General features: G+C 52.4%; 1 protein-coding gene across 3 annotated transcripts in view; it reads right to left on the bottom strand.

Annotated features, from left to right (window-relative positions):
- Positions 1 to 7,196: 7,196 nt before the first annotated feature.
- HOMER3 (homer scaffold protein 3) overlaps positions 7,197 to 16,532 on the bottom strand; it is a 24,195-nt gene continuing 14,859 nt past the window's right edge. For all 3 annotated transcript variants that reach the window (XM_030466478.1, XM_008500930.2, XM_030466477.1), the window contains 7 exons: positions 16,455 to 16,532; positions 15,924 to 16,031; positions 13,981 to 14,102; positions 12,968 to 13,124; positions 10,332 to 10,442; positions 9,539 to 9,619; positions 7,197 to 8,140 (listed from right to left, as the gene is read on the bottom strand). The exon at positions 16,455 to 16,532 is cut by the window's right edge and continues 54 nt beyond it. In XM_030466478.1, the coding sequence (XP_030322338.1) occupies positions 7,952 to 8,140; positions 9,539 to 9,619; positions 10,332 to 10,442; positions 12,968 to 13,124; positions 13,981 to 14,102; positions 15,924 to 16,031; positions 16,455 to 16,532 (846 nt within the window). In that variant the 3' untranslated portion in view covers positions 7,197 to 7,951. The remainder of the gene's footprint in view (positions 8,141 to 9,538; positions 9,620 to 10,331; positions 10,443 to 12,967; positions 13,125 to 13,980; positions 14,103 to 15,923; positions 16,032 to 16,454) is intronic.

The raw sequence follows: 16,532 nt of genomic DNA, 5'->3' as shown, positions 1-16,532 counted from the left end.
AGTCTAAAAATACTGTGACAAAATGAGCACAACCCCAATCTGTGCCACAGCTTGGAGTTTTCCAAGAGAGGAAAATCCCTGGAGCAGAGAGGGGGAGGTTGCATTGTGTGCCTGGGGTCACCACAGAATACTTCTGTAGACACTGGTGATGCTCTTGCCTTCACCTCTGCCTTGCCTCAGACTCCAGAGGGACTGAAACTCCTGGACTGGAGATCCATGGGCTGTGGGGTCTCTTTTCCCAAAACTTTTTCTGTCCCAGGAGCAGGATTGCCTCATTTCTTGCACCACATTTAGATTTGGGGCTGCTCTGTAGGTTCCTTGGGTGGAACAAGAGGTTGGTTAAGCTGGAGGGGGCTGAGCACCAACCTCTTGGTCCCTTACAGAGCTTAAAACCCCAAAGCAGCTGTGGCCAGAGCCTGAGCAGCTCTGTTCTGGTGTCAGGTTTGGTCCTCAGGGCCTTTAGTGCTTTCTCAGAGTTTTCCATGATTGAGACTGAAGAGCTGTTACTTCTGCCTTACAAAAAATAGTTTGGTTTTTTTTCTGGTCAGGAATAAATATTTATTGCAATGAGTGACTGGGTCTTTGACCTCCTTCAACACAGGGGGGAGTTGTGGAATCGTGGAGGTGTGGGGAGCAAAGGGCTTGGAGAGAAAATTGGGTTTTGTTTCATGGGGAGTGTGGGACTGTCTGGGGTTGAGGAGCTGCCTCAGCGTGTTCCTTGTCCTCTTGGGAAGGAGAAGAAGGAAGGGAAAGGAAAGGAGAAAGGAAAGGAAAGGAAAGGAAAGGAAAGGAAAGGAAAGGAAAGGAAAGGAAAGGAAAGGAAAGGAAAGGAAAGGAAAGGAAAGGAAAGGAAAGGAAAGGAAAGGAAAGGAAAGGAAAGGAAAGGAGAGGAAAGGAAAGGAAAGGAAAGGAAAGGAAAGGAAAGGAAAGGAAAGGAAAGGAAAGGGAGAAAGGAAAGGAAAGGAAAGGAAAGGAAAGGTAAAGGAAAGGGGAAAGAAAAGGAAAAAGGAGAGAGGAAAGGAAAGGAGAAAGGAAAGGAAAGGGAGAAAGGAAAGGGAAGGAGAAAGAAAGGTAAAGGAAAGGGGAAAGAAAGGAAAAGGAGAGAGGAAAGGAAAGGAGAAAGGAAAAGGAAGGGAAGGGAAAGGAAAGAGGAAAGGAAGGGAAGGAAAGGGAAGGCAAGGGAAAAGAAAGGGAAAGGAAAAGCCCTCCCCAGCTGCCTTGTGGCCCAGCTCCTGGCAGCCCTGGCAGCTGCAGCCCAGAGCTTTGCCCCAGCCTGGTGCTTTCTGAATATTCTAAATGCTCCCCCAGCTCCCTGCAGGACCAAAACTCCATCCTGGCAGCTCCTGAGCAGGGGGCTGGGGGTCCCATTTGTGTCCCCCCCCTTCCTGGCAGCCAGATTTTAACCCCCTGTCTGAGGTCTCTGCTCCAGTCTGGGGGGGTTTCTCCATCTGGGACACGTGGGGTTGGATCAAGGCTTTTGTCTGGAAGATTTATTGATAATTCCCTTTTATCCAAGCCCTGAGCAGCCTCCTCTGGCGGGGGGGGGGGTGACACGTGTCGGAAATGAGAGTAGCTGCAGTGCTGACTTCATCCTCTTCATTCAGCTCATCACTGGAAGTGGCTGAGGAGGAAAAGCTTGGGATGTAGGGAAAAAGCCTCCAATTCCCAGCTGGGGAACTGGGAACACATCCTGCCCAGGGTGAAGGGACCCTGGGTGACATTGGTGCAGATGCTGCCAGCACAGCCCCAACACCCCCCTCCCCGAGGAGGATGCTCCAGCTGGGGGGGTCTGAGCATTCCCATAAAACTCTGGGATGCCCTGGGACAGGGATTTCCTTCTCCTCACATCCCAGGTTGCTCCCACAGGTTCTGCTCCCCCCTATCCCACAGCTCCCCAGTTTGGGGGGGGGGGGTCCCTGGCTGGGTTGCCATGGAAACTCCTCTGAATTCAGCTCTCAGTGCTGGGGGTGCTGAACACATGGGGGGTGCAGGAGGGGATGGTCCTGTCCCTGGGTCAGCCCCACCTATCCTCATCTTCCTCATCCTCCTCATCTTCCTCATCCTCCTCATCCTCATCCTCCTCATCTTCCTCATCCTCTTCTTCCTCCTCTTCCTCGTCATCCTCATCTTCCTCATTCTCATCTTCCTCTTCCTTCTCTTCCTCCTCATCCTTCTCATCCTCCTCACCTCATCTTCCTCATCCTCATTCTCCTCATCCTCATCCTACTCATCCTCATCTTCCTCATCCTCTTCTTCCTCCTCATCCTCATCTTCCTCATCCTTCTCATCCTCCTCCTCCTCATCTTCCTCATCCTCCTCATCTTCCTCATCCTCATCCTCCTCATCTTCCTCATCCTCTTCATCCTCCTCTGAGGGGCTCAGGAGGAACCTGCTCCTCCACCTCCCACTTCTTCCCCCCCCCATTTCTGCCCAGCCAGGATGCTGCTGGATCCCAAGGCATGTGCCAAAAAGTGGCTCTTTGGGATGGGTTCTCAGGGAAACAAAATCAAGAAGAAAACTTCCAGGAGCTGGGAAGAGAGCCCTGGGATGGAGAAGGCACCAAAGCCACCCCAGGGACTCAGGATCAGCCCTGGGATTTCCTCAGGGAATCTTTCCTGGAGCATTTTCCCCTCTTGCAGAGGAACAAGCATCCCAAAGGTGTTTCCCAGAAGTTTGGGAGGAAGAGGCTGAGAAAAGAGTCTGAGAAAACCCCCCCAGCAAGGAGGTGGGGGACAAGGGGACAGTTGTGGTGACACCAGCAGGAGCTGCCACCTCCATCTGCAGGTGAAGAGGGGACCTGAGGAAGCAGTGACAATCCCTGTGCCAAATCCCAGGGAAGGACTCCAGGGATGGATTTCCCTGGGAGAGCTGCAGCCTCAGAGCCTTTCCCTGCAGACCCTGGGGACAGAGGAGGTGACAAGGGGACAGAGGAGGTGACAAGGGGACAGAGGAGGTGGCTGGAGTGTGAGTGCTGCTCCTTTGGGTTACCTGGAGCTGCTCTCATCCCAAGTGTCTCCTTCCCAGCACTGTTCCATCTCCTGGTTTGGTTTTTTTTTGGGAAGGGGCAGGACCAAGGTCCTGCTGAGTGCTGGAGCTGCTGCTCTGTCCCCTTGGAGCAGGAACTGGTGTCAACACCACCACCTACCAAGGATAATAATTATTATTAATTATTAAATTATTAAAACAAGGGAAAAGGGTCTGGGAAAAGCTCACTGGGTTTGGGGGGGGGGTTTATTACAGGTTCATGGACATTTTCCACAAGACATTTAATTGCTTTAGGGGAATTTTCTCCCAGTGTCTGCATGGGCTGAGGATGTTCCAGAGTCTGTCTGAGCTCTCAAGTGCAAACTGATGATTTTTGCACTAAATCCAACCCATTCTCTAAAGAAGGAAGCAGCTGAGCCCAGAAGCAGGAGCTCAAAAGGCTCAGGTCACCCTTTTTTTTTCATTAATGTTGTTATTTAATTACAAATTCCCCCCCCCCCAGGTTGGAGCCTTTGGAGACAGAAAACAAAGTGGCTCTTTGCTTCTCTGTGTTCTGCCAGAAAAACCCCAAAGAATCTGTTAAATAACAGATGTGAGGCATCCTCACAGCACAGCACACATCACCTGGGGGCCCTGCAGTGGCTTTTGGGGCAGAAAAAAGGTTTTTACCTCTTCTTTAAACTCAGGGAATTGTCCTGAGGGCCCTGGGGTTGCTTTTTCTCCTCTTGCCTCTCCAGGCACCTCAGAGATGGTTAAAAACTGGAAGTCCAGCAGCCCTTCAGGGAGGGCAAGTTTCTGTTTTGGGGAGGAAAAATCAAAGCCTGGGGAGGTGCAAGGAGTTTGCAGAGCAAAGCAGAACCAGGGGTGTTGGGGTTCCCAGGTGAGCTTTGGGTCTGGCCTCGTTTTGCAGCCCTGGATTGGCATCTCTCAGATGGAGCTTGCATGAAACACATCCCCTTTTTTTTTGTGGGTTTTTTTTTTTTTAAGGCTCTATTTTTGGCATGTTCTGGACTAGTAAAGCTCCATTTCCTCTTGCTGAGCTGGGCAGAAGGATCCTGTCCCAGGTTTGGGTTCAGAGCAAGCTGCTGCTCATCCCTCTTGGGCAAAGTGGGGGAAGATTGCAAGGTTTTAGTTGGATTTTAGCTGTTCATCCTGATCTCACATGTGAACCATTTCCCCCCCTCCTGTTCCCTTTATCAATGTTCTGTCTGGGTTTTTTATGAATAATTCAGAGCTTCATCTGGTAAAGGAACGAAGCCTCTCAAGGTACCTGGAACCAGTGACTTCTCCTCCCCAGGAAACTGGGAGACAGAAAAGCAGAAAACTGCAGCTCTGCCCCATAGCACGGGCTGGGTCACACCACAACTTCCCCCTCTGAAGGAAAAAAAAAAGCAGCAAAGGGAAGGGCTGAGGGTTGGGAAGCTCCTGGAAGGGATGTGTTTGAGTGCTGGGGGGGAATTCCTGGGGGAACTGGAGCTCTGCCATCTCCAGGGGGGTTCTCACTGCTGAGCAGGGATTTAGGGCTTTGGGGAAAGAGCTGGTGATGAATGGGTTTTCATCAGCTGGGAAGAGGGGAGGACTGGAAGGGAAAGTGGGAAAGTGCCTCCCAGAGCCATCCATCCCCCTCCCTGCTGGGATTTGAACACAGGACAGAGTTCCCCAAGCCCCTGAGATGGTTCTGGCAAGGAAAAGATGAGTGTCCAGCACCAGGAGGTGTGGGAAGAGTCTCTGTTCCTGACAAAAGAGCAGGGCCAGGACTGGGAGAAACTGGGAGATGCAAAGTGAAGAACCCACTGCCCCCCAGCATCCCTGCCAGGGCAGCTCCAGGGCTTTCCCAGAGCTTTTCCAGTAATGAAGAAGCTGCTGAGGAAGCTTAGGACTGGGCTGATGTTTGTTCCTGCTGTGAAAGTGCTGATTTCACAAGAGCTGAGTGGAGGATTCTGCACTTGACACCACCAGGACTGGGGTCAGACTTGCAGAGGAGAAGCAGCAGCACCCTGGAACTTGGGTTTTTTTGGTTTTTTTTCCCTAGCACTGTGGTTATTTCATGGCATTTTTAAAAACAGGGTCTAACCCTGGCTGCCCTGAGGAGGTTGAACCTTGTGAGGAGCTCCCTGCAGGATGCTGGTGGGAGATCAGCTGGAAATTTCCTTCCTTCTCTTTGGGATTTGTTGCAGGATTTGCAGACATCCTCAGGACATCAAGCTCAGGACTCAACCTGGGTCCTTCTTGGAAACCTGGTGGAGCTTCCCACTGGCACCAGCTCCTGTTTTGAGGATGAAAAATGCAGACAGGAGGAGGAAAGCTTTTGTTTTATCATCTGATAAAAAACCAGCCTGGAAAAGTTGGGGTTTTTCAGCCTGGAGAAAAAAAAGGCTCTGGGGAGACCTTAGAGCAACTTCCAGTGCCTGAAGGGATCAAGGAAAGATGTGGAGGGACTTGGGACAAGGGCCTGGAGGGATGGGACAAGGGCTGGGAGTTCCACACTAAAAGAAGGGAGATTGAGGTTGGATATTGAGATAAAATTCTTTCCTGTGAGGGTGGGAAGACCCTGTCCCAGGTTTCTCAGAGAAGCTGTAGCTGCTCCATCCCTGGAAGTGTTCAGGTCCAAGTTGGATGGAGCTTGGAGCAACCTGGGATAGGGGGAAGTGTCCCTGCCCATGGCAGGGGAGTTGGAAGCAGACAATTTTCCAGGTCCTTTCCAAACCATTCTATGATTCTGTTCCTGCATTTCAGGGTTTGCTCATGCCAAGGACTCATTTCTGCAAACGTGCAGAGGGGGTCAGGAGGAGCATTCACCAGGCAGTACAAATAACAAGTTATACTCATGGTACTGCCAGGGGACAGAGCTGAAAATCACTTGACACATCCTCTTCAGCCTATAGATGATGAACAGGTTGCATATGGAGGTGTTTTTTTCCTCTTTTCACTCTCTTTTTGTCTTTCCTCCTCATGTATTATATTCCTGCATGTTCAGTATATGGAAGATTCCAAGATGACCCTGAGGGTGCACTGGGGAAAGCAGAAGGCAGCATCCCTGAACAGCACAACCCAAAAACTGGGCTACAAAATGGGTTCTACCTGAATTTCTGGCTCCATCCTCAGCCACAGAAGTGTCAGAGGGCAGCAGGACAGAACAGAAACCTTTTTTGCTTCGTTTTCTTCCCAAATTCCCAGCCTCCTCCCTCTGCCTTGGTGATGGAGATGCAAACCCAAGGCACCTCTCTGGGAGCTGAGCTCTATTCCAACAGAAAGCTGCTCCTGTAGGGATAAAATCTGAGCACTGGCATGGCAAACAAGGCCTTAGAAAGGTTTCCCAACACCCCCCCTCCCAGGTACTTCCTTCCCTTTCTTAAATACCCTGAAACAAATGTTCACTACAGGAGCTCCAGCCTCAGGTAGTTGTGAGAACACTTCATGCAGAAGGAAAAAAAGGAAAAAAAAAAGGTAAAAAAAACCCAATAACAACAACAACAAACCCCAACTAACCCAACCCCCACCCAGAAAAGCTTTTCCCTGGATTTGCAGGTCTGGAAATCTCCACGTTTGCTCATCCCCTCCTGGGAAAGGGAGGAGTTTGCCCAGACCCAGGCCAGGAGGCTCCAGCACTTCTCCCACTTCTCCCAGCAGATTCCCAAGGTGTCAGCCCTAATCCTGCCCTGACTTGCAGGGTGTGGGAGCTGTTGGGTTCCTCTTGTGGTCAGCAGGTAAGGGAAAGGAGAAGTTTGGAGAGTTTGGAGCAGCAGAGGTTCTGTGGAACACGCTCAGGATTGCTGAGCAGCAAAGAGGGAGGGGGGAAAAAAACCCCAGAAAAAACCAAACAAAAAACCCCAAGAAAACCCAAACCCAAACACTTCTGTAAGGTTCCTAACTATTTCTACACAGCCATTGCTTCACCATCCAGCACAGGGCTCAGCATGCTCCTGGGTGGCTTTGGGGACACAAAACTTCCCAGGTTTCTGCAGGGCATCCCTCAGGATTTGCTCAATTCCTCTTGGAACCTCCCAGAAATCCCAGGCTTCCCACAGGCACTGGTCCCAGCATGCTCCCAGCACCTCCTGCTCTCCTTTCATCTGGCCAAGTGTGGCAAGCTGGGACCTGAGCCCTTCCCAGGGAATTCTGCTGGGCAGAAAGTCTCTGTGGAGTGAATCCCAATTAAAAAAAAAAAAACAAGGAAAGGGAAAGAAAAATAAAATAAAATAAAATAAAAAAGGAACCAAGAGCAACTGTGATTTGCTCCATTTAATTTCAATTAACTACAGCCCTCAGGAGAGGCCAATCCAGCAGTTTGTTGGCCACCTCCTCAGGGATGTCCCATTTCCCAACCAAGCCCCTGCTCCTCTCAGCTCAGGTTTTATTAAGTCATTAAATCCCCCTGGGTCAGGCTAATGTGAGCTTTCAAACCTTCCCTGTCATCTGGAGAATGTGACTGAAGAGTGGGAAGGACCCAGGGTCAGGCAAATCCCCCCCTTTCTCTGCAGGGGGAATTCTGGAAGCTCCTGGCAGTGCCCAGTGATCCTGTTGGAAAGAGAAGATGGAGAAAGGGAAGAGGAAAAGGAGCCAACTCTTTGGCCTGGGTGTGCTAAAACTTCTCCTCCCTCCCTAGGTGGGGAAAGAGGCAAAAAGGGAAGTGGTTGTCTAAAAAAAAAATAAAAATACTACAGAAAAAAAAAATAAAATGCAAAAGCTGCATTCTTCCCCTAGAAAAAACCTGTAAAAATATTGGGAGTCAGAGTGTGCCAGCAGGGAGGGGACAGCTGCTGTCTCTGGACTCTGTCAGAACCAGGGCAAGGACCAGAGAGGTTCTGGTGGGACTCGAGATGCTCCCTGCATAGGGAGGGGCTGCACTTGGGTCCCCAGGCAGCTGCTGGGAGGGTGCTGAGTCCTGCCCAGGCTGGGTGCTGGGTCTGGGGTGTCCCTGGGGTGTCCCTGGGGTGTCCCTGGGGTGTCCCTGGGGATGCTGCTCTCAGTTGCTCTCCAGCAGCTTGGCCAATCCCTGCCGGAGCTCGCTGAGCTCAAAGAGCTTCACATCCAGGATTTCTGTCACCTTGGTGACCTCGTTCTGCACCTTCTCCCTCTCAGCCAAGCTCTCTGCCAGGCTCTGCTCAGCCAGCTGAAGGCGTTGTTCCAGCTCTGAGTTCCTTGCCTCCAGCTCCTGGGGGAGGAGGACACAGCCCCGGTGAGAGGGATGCCCCAACACTGGGAACAACACCCTTATCCCAACAGCCTCATCCCAACAGCCTCATCCCCAACACCCTTATCCCAATAGCTTCATTCCCAACACCCTCATCCCCAACACCAACACCCTCATCCCAACACCCTTATACCCAACACAGGGACCTGCAACACCTTCATCCCAACACCCTCATCCCAACACCAACACCCTCATCCCAACACCCTTATGCCCAAACCATCATCCCCAACATCCTCATCCCAACAGCCTCATCCCAAAACCAACACCCCCATCCCAAAACCAACACCCTCATCCCAACAAACACCCTCATCCCAACAAACACCCTCATCCCAACACCTTTATCCCAGCACCCTCATCCCCAACACCCTTATCCATCCCCAACACTCTTATCCATCCCCAACACTCCTATACCAACACCCTTATCTCTCCCCACCACCAGGCCACCCACACCCACCCAGCCCAGAGGGTGATGGGTTCAAACTTGAAGAAGGGAGATTTAGGTTGGACATTAGGAAAAAAAAAATAACAAAAATCTTTCCTGTGAGGGTGCTGAGCCCCTGGGTGCCCAGGTTGCCCCAGAAGCTGTGGCTGCCCCATCCCTGGCAGTGTTGAAGGTTGGGATGGGGCTTGGAGCACCCTGGGCTGTGGGAGGGGTCCCTGCCCATGGTAGGGGTGGCACTGGGGGGGTTTTTAGGTCCTTTCCAACCCCAATTATTCTGTGATGTTTTGCAGCAGCCCAGCACACCCACCCCCACACGTGTGAGCCCCTGTTTCCCAACCCCTGCCATCTGCCCAGGGTTTGCAAAGGTCTGGAGCCTCCCAGCTCCTGCTTCATCCATCACCTGCTGGGCTTGGGCTGTTTGGGGAGGTTCTGTGTCTGTGGCTGTTCCTGTGCCTGTTCCTGTGGCTGTGCCTGTTCCTGTGGCTGTATCTGTGCCTGTTCCTTTAGCTGTTCCTGTGTCTGGGCCAGCAGAACCCCTTGCTCAGAGGGAACCAGGGGCAGGCTCTGTCCCCAGGGGCTGCACAACAGATTCTGCTGCCATCTGTGTCCCTGCCCTGAGGCACTGAGCAGCATTTTGTGTCCCTCCTGCCAGCCACAGCTCTGCTCCTCAGCCAGCCCAGGGGTTCCCAGGACAGCAGCTCCAGTCCTGGGCTGGAGCAGAGGATGGGATATGGAGGGAGTGGGGGGGGTTTGCTGCTCCCTGCCAGTGCTGTATCCAAGGGATACAGGGATGGGGGAAGAAGGCAGGGATACAGGATGCTGGTGCCAGCATACAGAGGAGCTCAGCAGGATTCCCTCTCTGGTTCTAAGGGGAAATGGGAAGGGATCTGAGGGGTCCCAGCTCTGCCCCCCCTCACCTGCAGCTTCTGCAGTGTCTCCTCCCGCTCCCCCTCTGCCTCCCACCGACCACACTTCTGGCTCTTCAGCATCTGAATCTCCTAAAAAAAGAGAGGAAAAAAAAAAAAAAAAAGCATCATGCCAGCCCCCCAGCCCTCTGCCAGTGGGGTCAGCTCCCACCATGTCCCCCAAACACAAGCCCCATTCCCTCTCCCCAAGGATCACAGCACCAAACTCAGCTCCCAGTTTCCTCCTTTCCAACCTTCCCATGCCTCCTTTTCCAGCCTTCCCCTCCTGCTGCTTCCCTTCTGAGCCCTGAAGTCCCTGACCAAGGTGAGAGCTGAGAGCCAGCAAGGCTCAGTGAAGTCTGCACCCACCCCAGATCAGATCCCAGGGGCCCTGCTCAGCTGCTGGATGAAAACCTCTGCAAACCCTGGGCCCAGGGTTTTTCCTTCTCCCTAAGGATCAGGAAAACCAAAAAAACCCCTTCCCTTCCCACCCCTCTCTCTATGGCTCTGTCACCCACCCTGCTGGAGCACAGGGAGCCTGGAGATGGGCAAAGCAGAGAGGTTTCCCCTCCTTCACAGCCCCTGTGATTAAAACATTTCTTTAAATCATTCATTTAAATGCAGTGAAAGCAAAAAGTGGTTCTGACACCAGAGGCTGAGTGCAGCTGAAGGGGTGAGACCCAGCCCTGCACTGCCTGAGCCTCCACTCCAGGATATTTACACTCCCAGCACTTTATTCTCATTTTATTCTCAGCTCTCCCTCCTGTGCAGCACCTCTGAGCTCCACAGTGCCTTGGGGTCCCACCTCATCTTTAGCCTTGAGCAGCAGCTCCAGCTCCTCCAGGCTTTGGCTCAGTTCTTCTTTGTTGTTCTCACTGGAGGAATCCTGAGCCCCCTGGGACTCCAGCTCTGCGACCTGCAGACACAGGGAAGGGGAGTTCAGAGACACAGGAATGTCCCAACATCACCCACAGCCCCCCCTTTGCCATGCTTTGGGTCCCTTGCAAACCAGGGACTCAGAACAGGGCAGCAGCTCCCACCCTGGGGCTGCTTGGAAAAAAAAAATAAATTGTCTCCTTCTGCTCTGCACAGATCACACACAATGCAGCAAAAACCTCTCTGTCTCTGCCTCACCCTGCATCCCAGCAAAGCCTGACTGGAGGACCATGAGCCTGCAGCACTTGGGGATGCTCAGATCCACCTCCATTTGCATCCCTGGGCTGCCCAGAGCCAAGGAGCTGGGAGGAAGCATTTGCCCAAGCACATTCCCCATGCCTGGAAAATTCAGCCCAGTGGCTTAGATTATTCATGAGGAGGATTCCTTCTGAAAAGCAGAATCAGCAGGGTATTGCTGGGGCCCAGGCTCTCAGGGGGTGCAGCTCCATCCAGCAAGGGATGGTGTCCCCTGGAGAGGGTTTGGACCCTGCTGTGAGATTTGCTCCCAAGCAGCAGAGCCAGAACCAACCAGCTCTGCTCCCAAACTGGCTTAGGGACAACATTCCTGACATCTTACAGAGCTGCAGGCTGAAAAAGTCCCCTTCTGTGGCTGGTGAATTCCTCACCATCCCTGGGATGAGGACCCAGGGAACCCCAGCCACCTCCAAACCCCAAACCTACACCCAGCTGAGGTCTCTGCTGTACCTAGGGCAGGCAGAGGGGAGAATTTTGTTCCAGGCAGCTCTTTTCCAGCAGTGAGGATTAGAAACAGGCAGAAGGGACCCTGGGGGAGGGCTGGTTGCTGCAGAGTGGCCACACAGCAGCCATCAAGTGGGAAGAGCTGTTAATTGCTATAAATCCCTCCTGTCTCCCAGCAAAATGCCTTTATGGCTTCTCCAGGGCACCAAAGCTCTTTCCCAGCCAACCCCCAACTCTCCCAAAACCTTTTCCCAAGTGTTTTGCAGCTCCCAACAAACCCAACCTTGTGATTGTCACCCCTCTGCTCAGATGCCACCAGCCCCTCCATGACCTCTCTGATATTACTGAGGTCAAAGGATCCCATTATTCCACCAGGACAAAAGCTTGTTTGTACTGCACCACTGGGCTTCATGATGCTGCAGCTCAGATTCCAGCTGATTACAGCAGGAAGAACAAAATTCATCCTTCCTCTCCCAGCCAGAAGCCTGCCCAGCTCAGGGGGGGCAGAGGATTTACTCAGGATTGCTGGCAGCAGGGAACAGCTTGGACAGGAGGGTCAGGAACTGGCTGGAGGTCCAGACCCAGAGAGTGGTGCTGAACGGGGCTGATCCAGTTGGTGACTGGTCACCAGTGGTGTCCTCCAGGGATCAGTGTTGGGCCCAGTGCTGTTCAATATCTTTATAGATGATTTAGATGAGGGGATTGAGTCCATCATCAGCAAATCTGCAGATGACACTAAGCTGGGGGGAAGTGTGGATCAGCTGGAAGGCAGGAGGGCTCTGCAGAGGGACCTGGACAGACTGGAGAGTTGGGATGATCCCAATGGGATGAGGTTCAACACAACAGTCCCATGGGGAGCTCCAGGCTGGGCACAGAGTGGCAGAAAGGGACCTGGGAGTCTGGATTGCCAGGAAGCTGAACAGGAGCCAGCAGTGTGCCCAGGTGGCCAAGAAGGCCAATGGCATCCTGGGCTGGCTCAGGAACAGCGTGGCCAGCAGGTCCAGGGAAGGGATTCTGCCCCTGTGCTCAGCCCTGGTGAGGCCACAGCTTGAGTCCTGTGTCCAGTTCTGGGCCCCTCAGCTCAGGAAGGAGATTGAGGTGCTGGAGCAGGTCCAGAGAAGAGCAAGGAGGCTGTGAAGGGATCCAGCAGAATTGCTGTGAGGAAGGGCTGAGGGAGCTGGGGGTGTTGAGGCTGGAGAAGAGGAGGCTCAGGGGAGACCTCATCACTCTCTGCAACTCCCTGAAAGGAGGTTGGAGCCAGGGGGGGGTTGGGCTCTTTTCCCAGGCAACTCTCAGCAAGACAAGAGGGCAGGGTCTCAAGTTGTGCCAGGGGAGGTTTAGGTTGGAGATGAGAAAGAATTTCTTTCTGGAGAGGGTGATCAGGCATTGGAATGGGCTGCCCAGGGAAGTAGTGGATTCTCCGTGTCTGGAGATCTTTCCAAAGAGCCTGGATGTGGCACTGAGTGCCATGGGCTGGGAACTGCAGCAGGAGTGGATCAAGGGTTGGACTTGATGATCTCTGAGGTCCCTTCCAACCCAGCCCATTCTATGATTCTATGAGCTGCCCTTAGGAAGCTGGAGGGAATTTGGGATTCCTTCAATTTGTGCTCTGATTTCCCTCCCTTTATCCACAGGGACTCAGCTTTCCCACTCCCACCCCCCAGCTCTTATCAGAGCTCCCTAGTTCCATGCCCTTATTCCTTGACATGTTTTCCCTGCCAGGCTCCATCCCAGCTCCTGGGAAGTGCTGGGAGGAGGGGGGTGAAGGGCAGGAGGGGGCTGTGGGACAGGACCTGATGCACTCACCCTCTGCCTCAGGGATTCTGTCTCCTCCTGGTAAGCAGCCAACTGCTTCTTCCACTGGTCCACGTTGGCATTGGCCTCATGGAGAGCAGCCACCAGCTTGTTGTTGTTGTCCTGGAGGCTGAAAAATTCAGCTTCCCACTGGACCTCACTCACTGAGCTGTGAAAGAGGACACAGGAGTGGGCAGGGGAGCATAAAAGCCTCAGCATGAAGGTTTCTCCCCCCTCTGTGTTCCATGAACTGGAAGAATTCTCTTGGAAGTGCTGGGCAGATCCCTCTTTGGCTTTCATATCCCTCCCCAAATTTAAATACTGAATATGCATCTCTTTCCTTTATCCCTGGATAATGTTTGACTTTGAGGCCATGTGTGTGCTGGCTTGAAAGTGCAGGAAGCACCCAGGGAGATGAATGGGGAGTGGGGAGGTGAAGTTACTACAAAGGAGCTTTGCAATGTGGGACCATGAATCCAGCTTTTTAAAGCTTGGTTAGATCTGAATTTGCTTTGAATAAAACCCTGCCACCCCAGACTGGAGGAGAAGGTAGGAAAGAACACTTTGCTTTTGATTTAAAAATATTTTTAAGTGTTCAGCTGGGAGCTCAAGGGGCAAAACCCAGCCCAGGAGCTTTTGAACAGACAAAGAAAGGAAGCAGCAGGGACTTTGCTGGAATTGTCAGGGGAATTCAAGACAAATGCAGCCCTGGGCCAGCTGGAAAAGTGTGAACATCTTCTGGTATCCCAAACTACTGATCTGTGGCTAACTGGCACCAGCTCATCCCTGCTGCAGGCACAAAGCATTCTCCTTCCCACGCTGCCTGAGCTGCAGACTTCACATCCAAGCTGGAATAAAAAAGTTTCTGCTGGGGAAGGGAGGGCATTGGAATGGTGGAGGTTTGAGCAGCAGCAGACAGGAGGCACCTAAAGAAGCAGTGGTTGGGGTCCAAAAAAATTGGGGGTGACATGCATGAAATGCTGCCAGAACAGGGAGCTGGGAAAAGCCACTTGTGGGAGCCTCACCCTTCTGACAGCATCTTCTTCAACCTCTCCTTCTCTGTGGTTATCTCCACATCAGCACTTTGGCTCCTGAAGAGCTTATCTTCTCCTGGCCCATTGGAGCTGATGATGGGGCTGGGAAGTACCTGGGAGATGAGGAAGAGGAGGTTACCCCACAGCAGCCAGGAGGAGCCCCAGGGGCTCTGCAAACTCCTTCCCAGGGTCTCAGGGCTCCTCCTCAGCCCCTGAACTCTTGTGAGAAGCTTCAGCCCTGACTCCTGGGCTGGCAAAGGGCTGGCAAAGCTCCTCCTGTCCAGCTGGGCAGCAGTGATGACTCTGGGAGCTCTGTGGACACAGGGATTTTCCTTGATAGCTCAGTGCTTCCCTTTTCCTTTCTTTCCCTGTCTCCATGCCCTGCTGGGGCAGTGATCCCAGGATGAGCAGGGGGATCACAGCCTGCACACACACAGCTTCCCCTCCTTCCCTTTCTCCCTTCATCCCTTGCCACTCCAGGAACTGAATTCCCTGACCCTCAGCTTCCCCTCAACAAATGCCAGGGATGTCACAGCCTGTCACTGGGGTCCTGGGGCTGGGCAGAGCTGCTCCAGCTGCCCCTTTCTATTGAAACCTTCAGAGGATTTCCTTGCTGGTTTTCAGAGCAGTTGAAAGGCTTCATAAACCCTTACTAAACCCTGAAGCACAGAGCTGCCAGGCCACCTGAACCTGATAAAAGAGCTGAAGATGCTCTGCACTCTTTTGTTGCTTCCATTACAGCCCAAGCTGGGGATGCTCTAAGTGGGACTTGTTCAAAAAGGTACCAGAGGACAGAAGAGAAGCTTCCACCCTGGGATATCCCCAGGTCTGAAAAGCTGGAGCCTAAGTAAAGTAACCCAGGGGCAGAAAAAGAGGGAGCCCTGATTTAATTGCAGGAGACAGATCTGCTCTCTGCTCACTTGCAAACAAGAACACAATTAATTATTCAAGGATGAAGCTCATGTTTGAAAGTCTCCTAATGCAGAGACTGTGAGTCAGCAGTGGGAGAGGGAATGAGGCAGAGGCCAGAAATTCAGGACAAGATCTGCATGGCCACAGGGCAGGGGACACTGCAGGTGACAGATGAACACGTCCTGAGGAGTTCTGCCTGGTGGTACCAGGGTCAGAGGGAGCATCTCTGCTCCAGCCTCCATCTCCTGGCCAAGGGAGAGAGGAGATGGAGGCTGCAAGTGACCATGAGTCTCTGTCTTGGGTAATTATTCCTGAACTGTGTCTTTTACCCAAAACTTTGGTTCTGCTCTGAGTGCTCTGCTCTCCTCCCTCCTTCATTTGCCAACCATTAGAATGGGGCTCAGCCTCAACAGGCACCAAAGTCAGGCAACTTCTCCCCAGTTTTTACACCCCAGATGACATTTCCAGTCTCTGCAGAGCCTCTGCCTCCCCCTCTTTCCCTTGCAGGCCAAGGCACTGTTCACACTCCCTCCTCCTCCTCTGCTGCCTCTCCATCTGTACCCAGCCCAGGGAACGCAGAGTCCTCCATCCCACAGCTCCTCTCCTCCTGCCAGCAGCTCTGGGAAAAGCAGGATCACCTCTGGAGTGAACTGTTTGGGAGGACACCATCAGCACTGAAATGTTTCACCAAAAACAAAAAAAAACAAACAAAAAAACCACCACCAAACAACAAAACCCCCACATTTCCAGCATGGCATTGTAAGCCAGCAAAAGGTTTGGGCAGTTGAACTGGGAAAGAGGAGTGGGAACCTTCCCAGGAGCTCCACTTCAGCACTAGTAATTGAGTTGACTTGATGTGTTTCAGAAAAGGACCTCAGAGCCAGGGGTGTCCCCAAAACCTGAAGCTCCAACCTCAGGGTCTGGCAAGAAAGCTCAGAGAGGGAAAGGGATGGATGCAGGAGTTGGGAAAGGAGCTGAGCTCTGGGGCCATTCCTCCCTCCCTGGTATCTGCCAAGCATTACCTGGTGAGAGGTGATGTTCAGGGCAGGGTTGGTCAGTTCTGTTTTATCCTGAGACTTCTCCCTTGCCAACCTGGCTGCTTCTTTCACTTCCTGGAACTTCTCTGCAAACTGGAAACAGCAGCAAAGTCACTGGGGTGCTGCAGCAAAATGCAGAACAAACTCCACTTGATGCCTGGGTTACTTCTCCCTTTTTGCAGTTCCACCCAGCATGGGTTTTAATTTCTTTTCAACTAACAATGCCAATCAGGACCAGCCCTCAGTGATTCTGCACTCAGGGCAGTGGATTTGGCTAAACAGCAATGACAGAAATTGAGCTTAAAGTCCTGACTCAGTTTGTGATGCTCACAAAACCCCTCAAACATTATTTTCATTATTTTCCAGTTCTTCTTGGCACCTTATATTAGATTTTTAGCACACTGGGACCAGCATTATATTGAGTTGCTAAAGCCTGTTCTCCAGAGGCTGATCTCCAGGATTTCAGGGCCATTCTCCTTGCCAGCCTCAGCTTTCTGCCAGCCCCTGCAGCATTACCTGGGAAAGATGCTGCTCCGAGGCAAAGCCCAAGCCATAGACAGTGTTAGCTCTGCTGTCTGCCCACTGCCCAAACTT

The sequence above is a fragment of the Calypte anna genome, chromosome 28 (assembly GCF_003957555.1).
Source record: "Calypte anna isolate BGI_N300 chromosome 28, bCalAnn1_v1.p, whole genome shotgun sequence".
In the NCBI taxonomy this organism is placed as follows: Eukaryota; Metazoa; Chordata; class Aves; order Apodiformes; family Trochilidae; genus Calypte; species Calypte anna.
The sequence above is the reverse complement of the archived record's forward strand: the minus strand, read 5'-3'. Positions and strand labels throughout refer to the sequence as shown.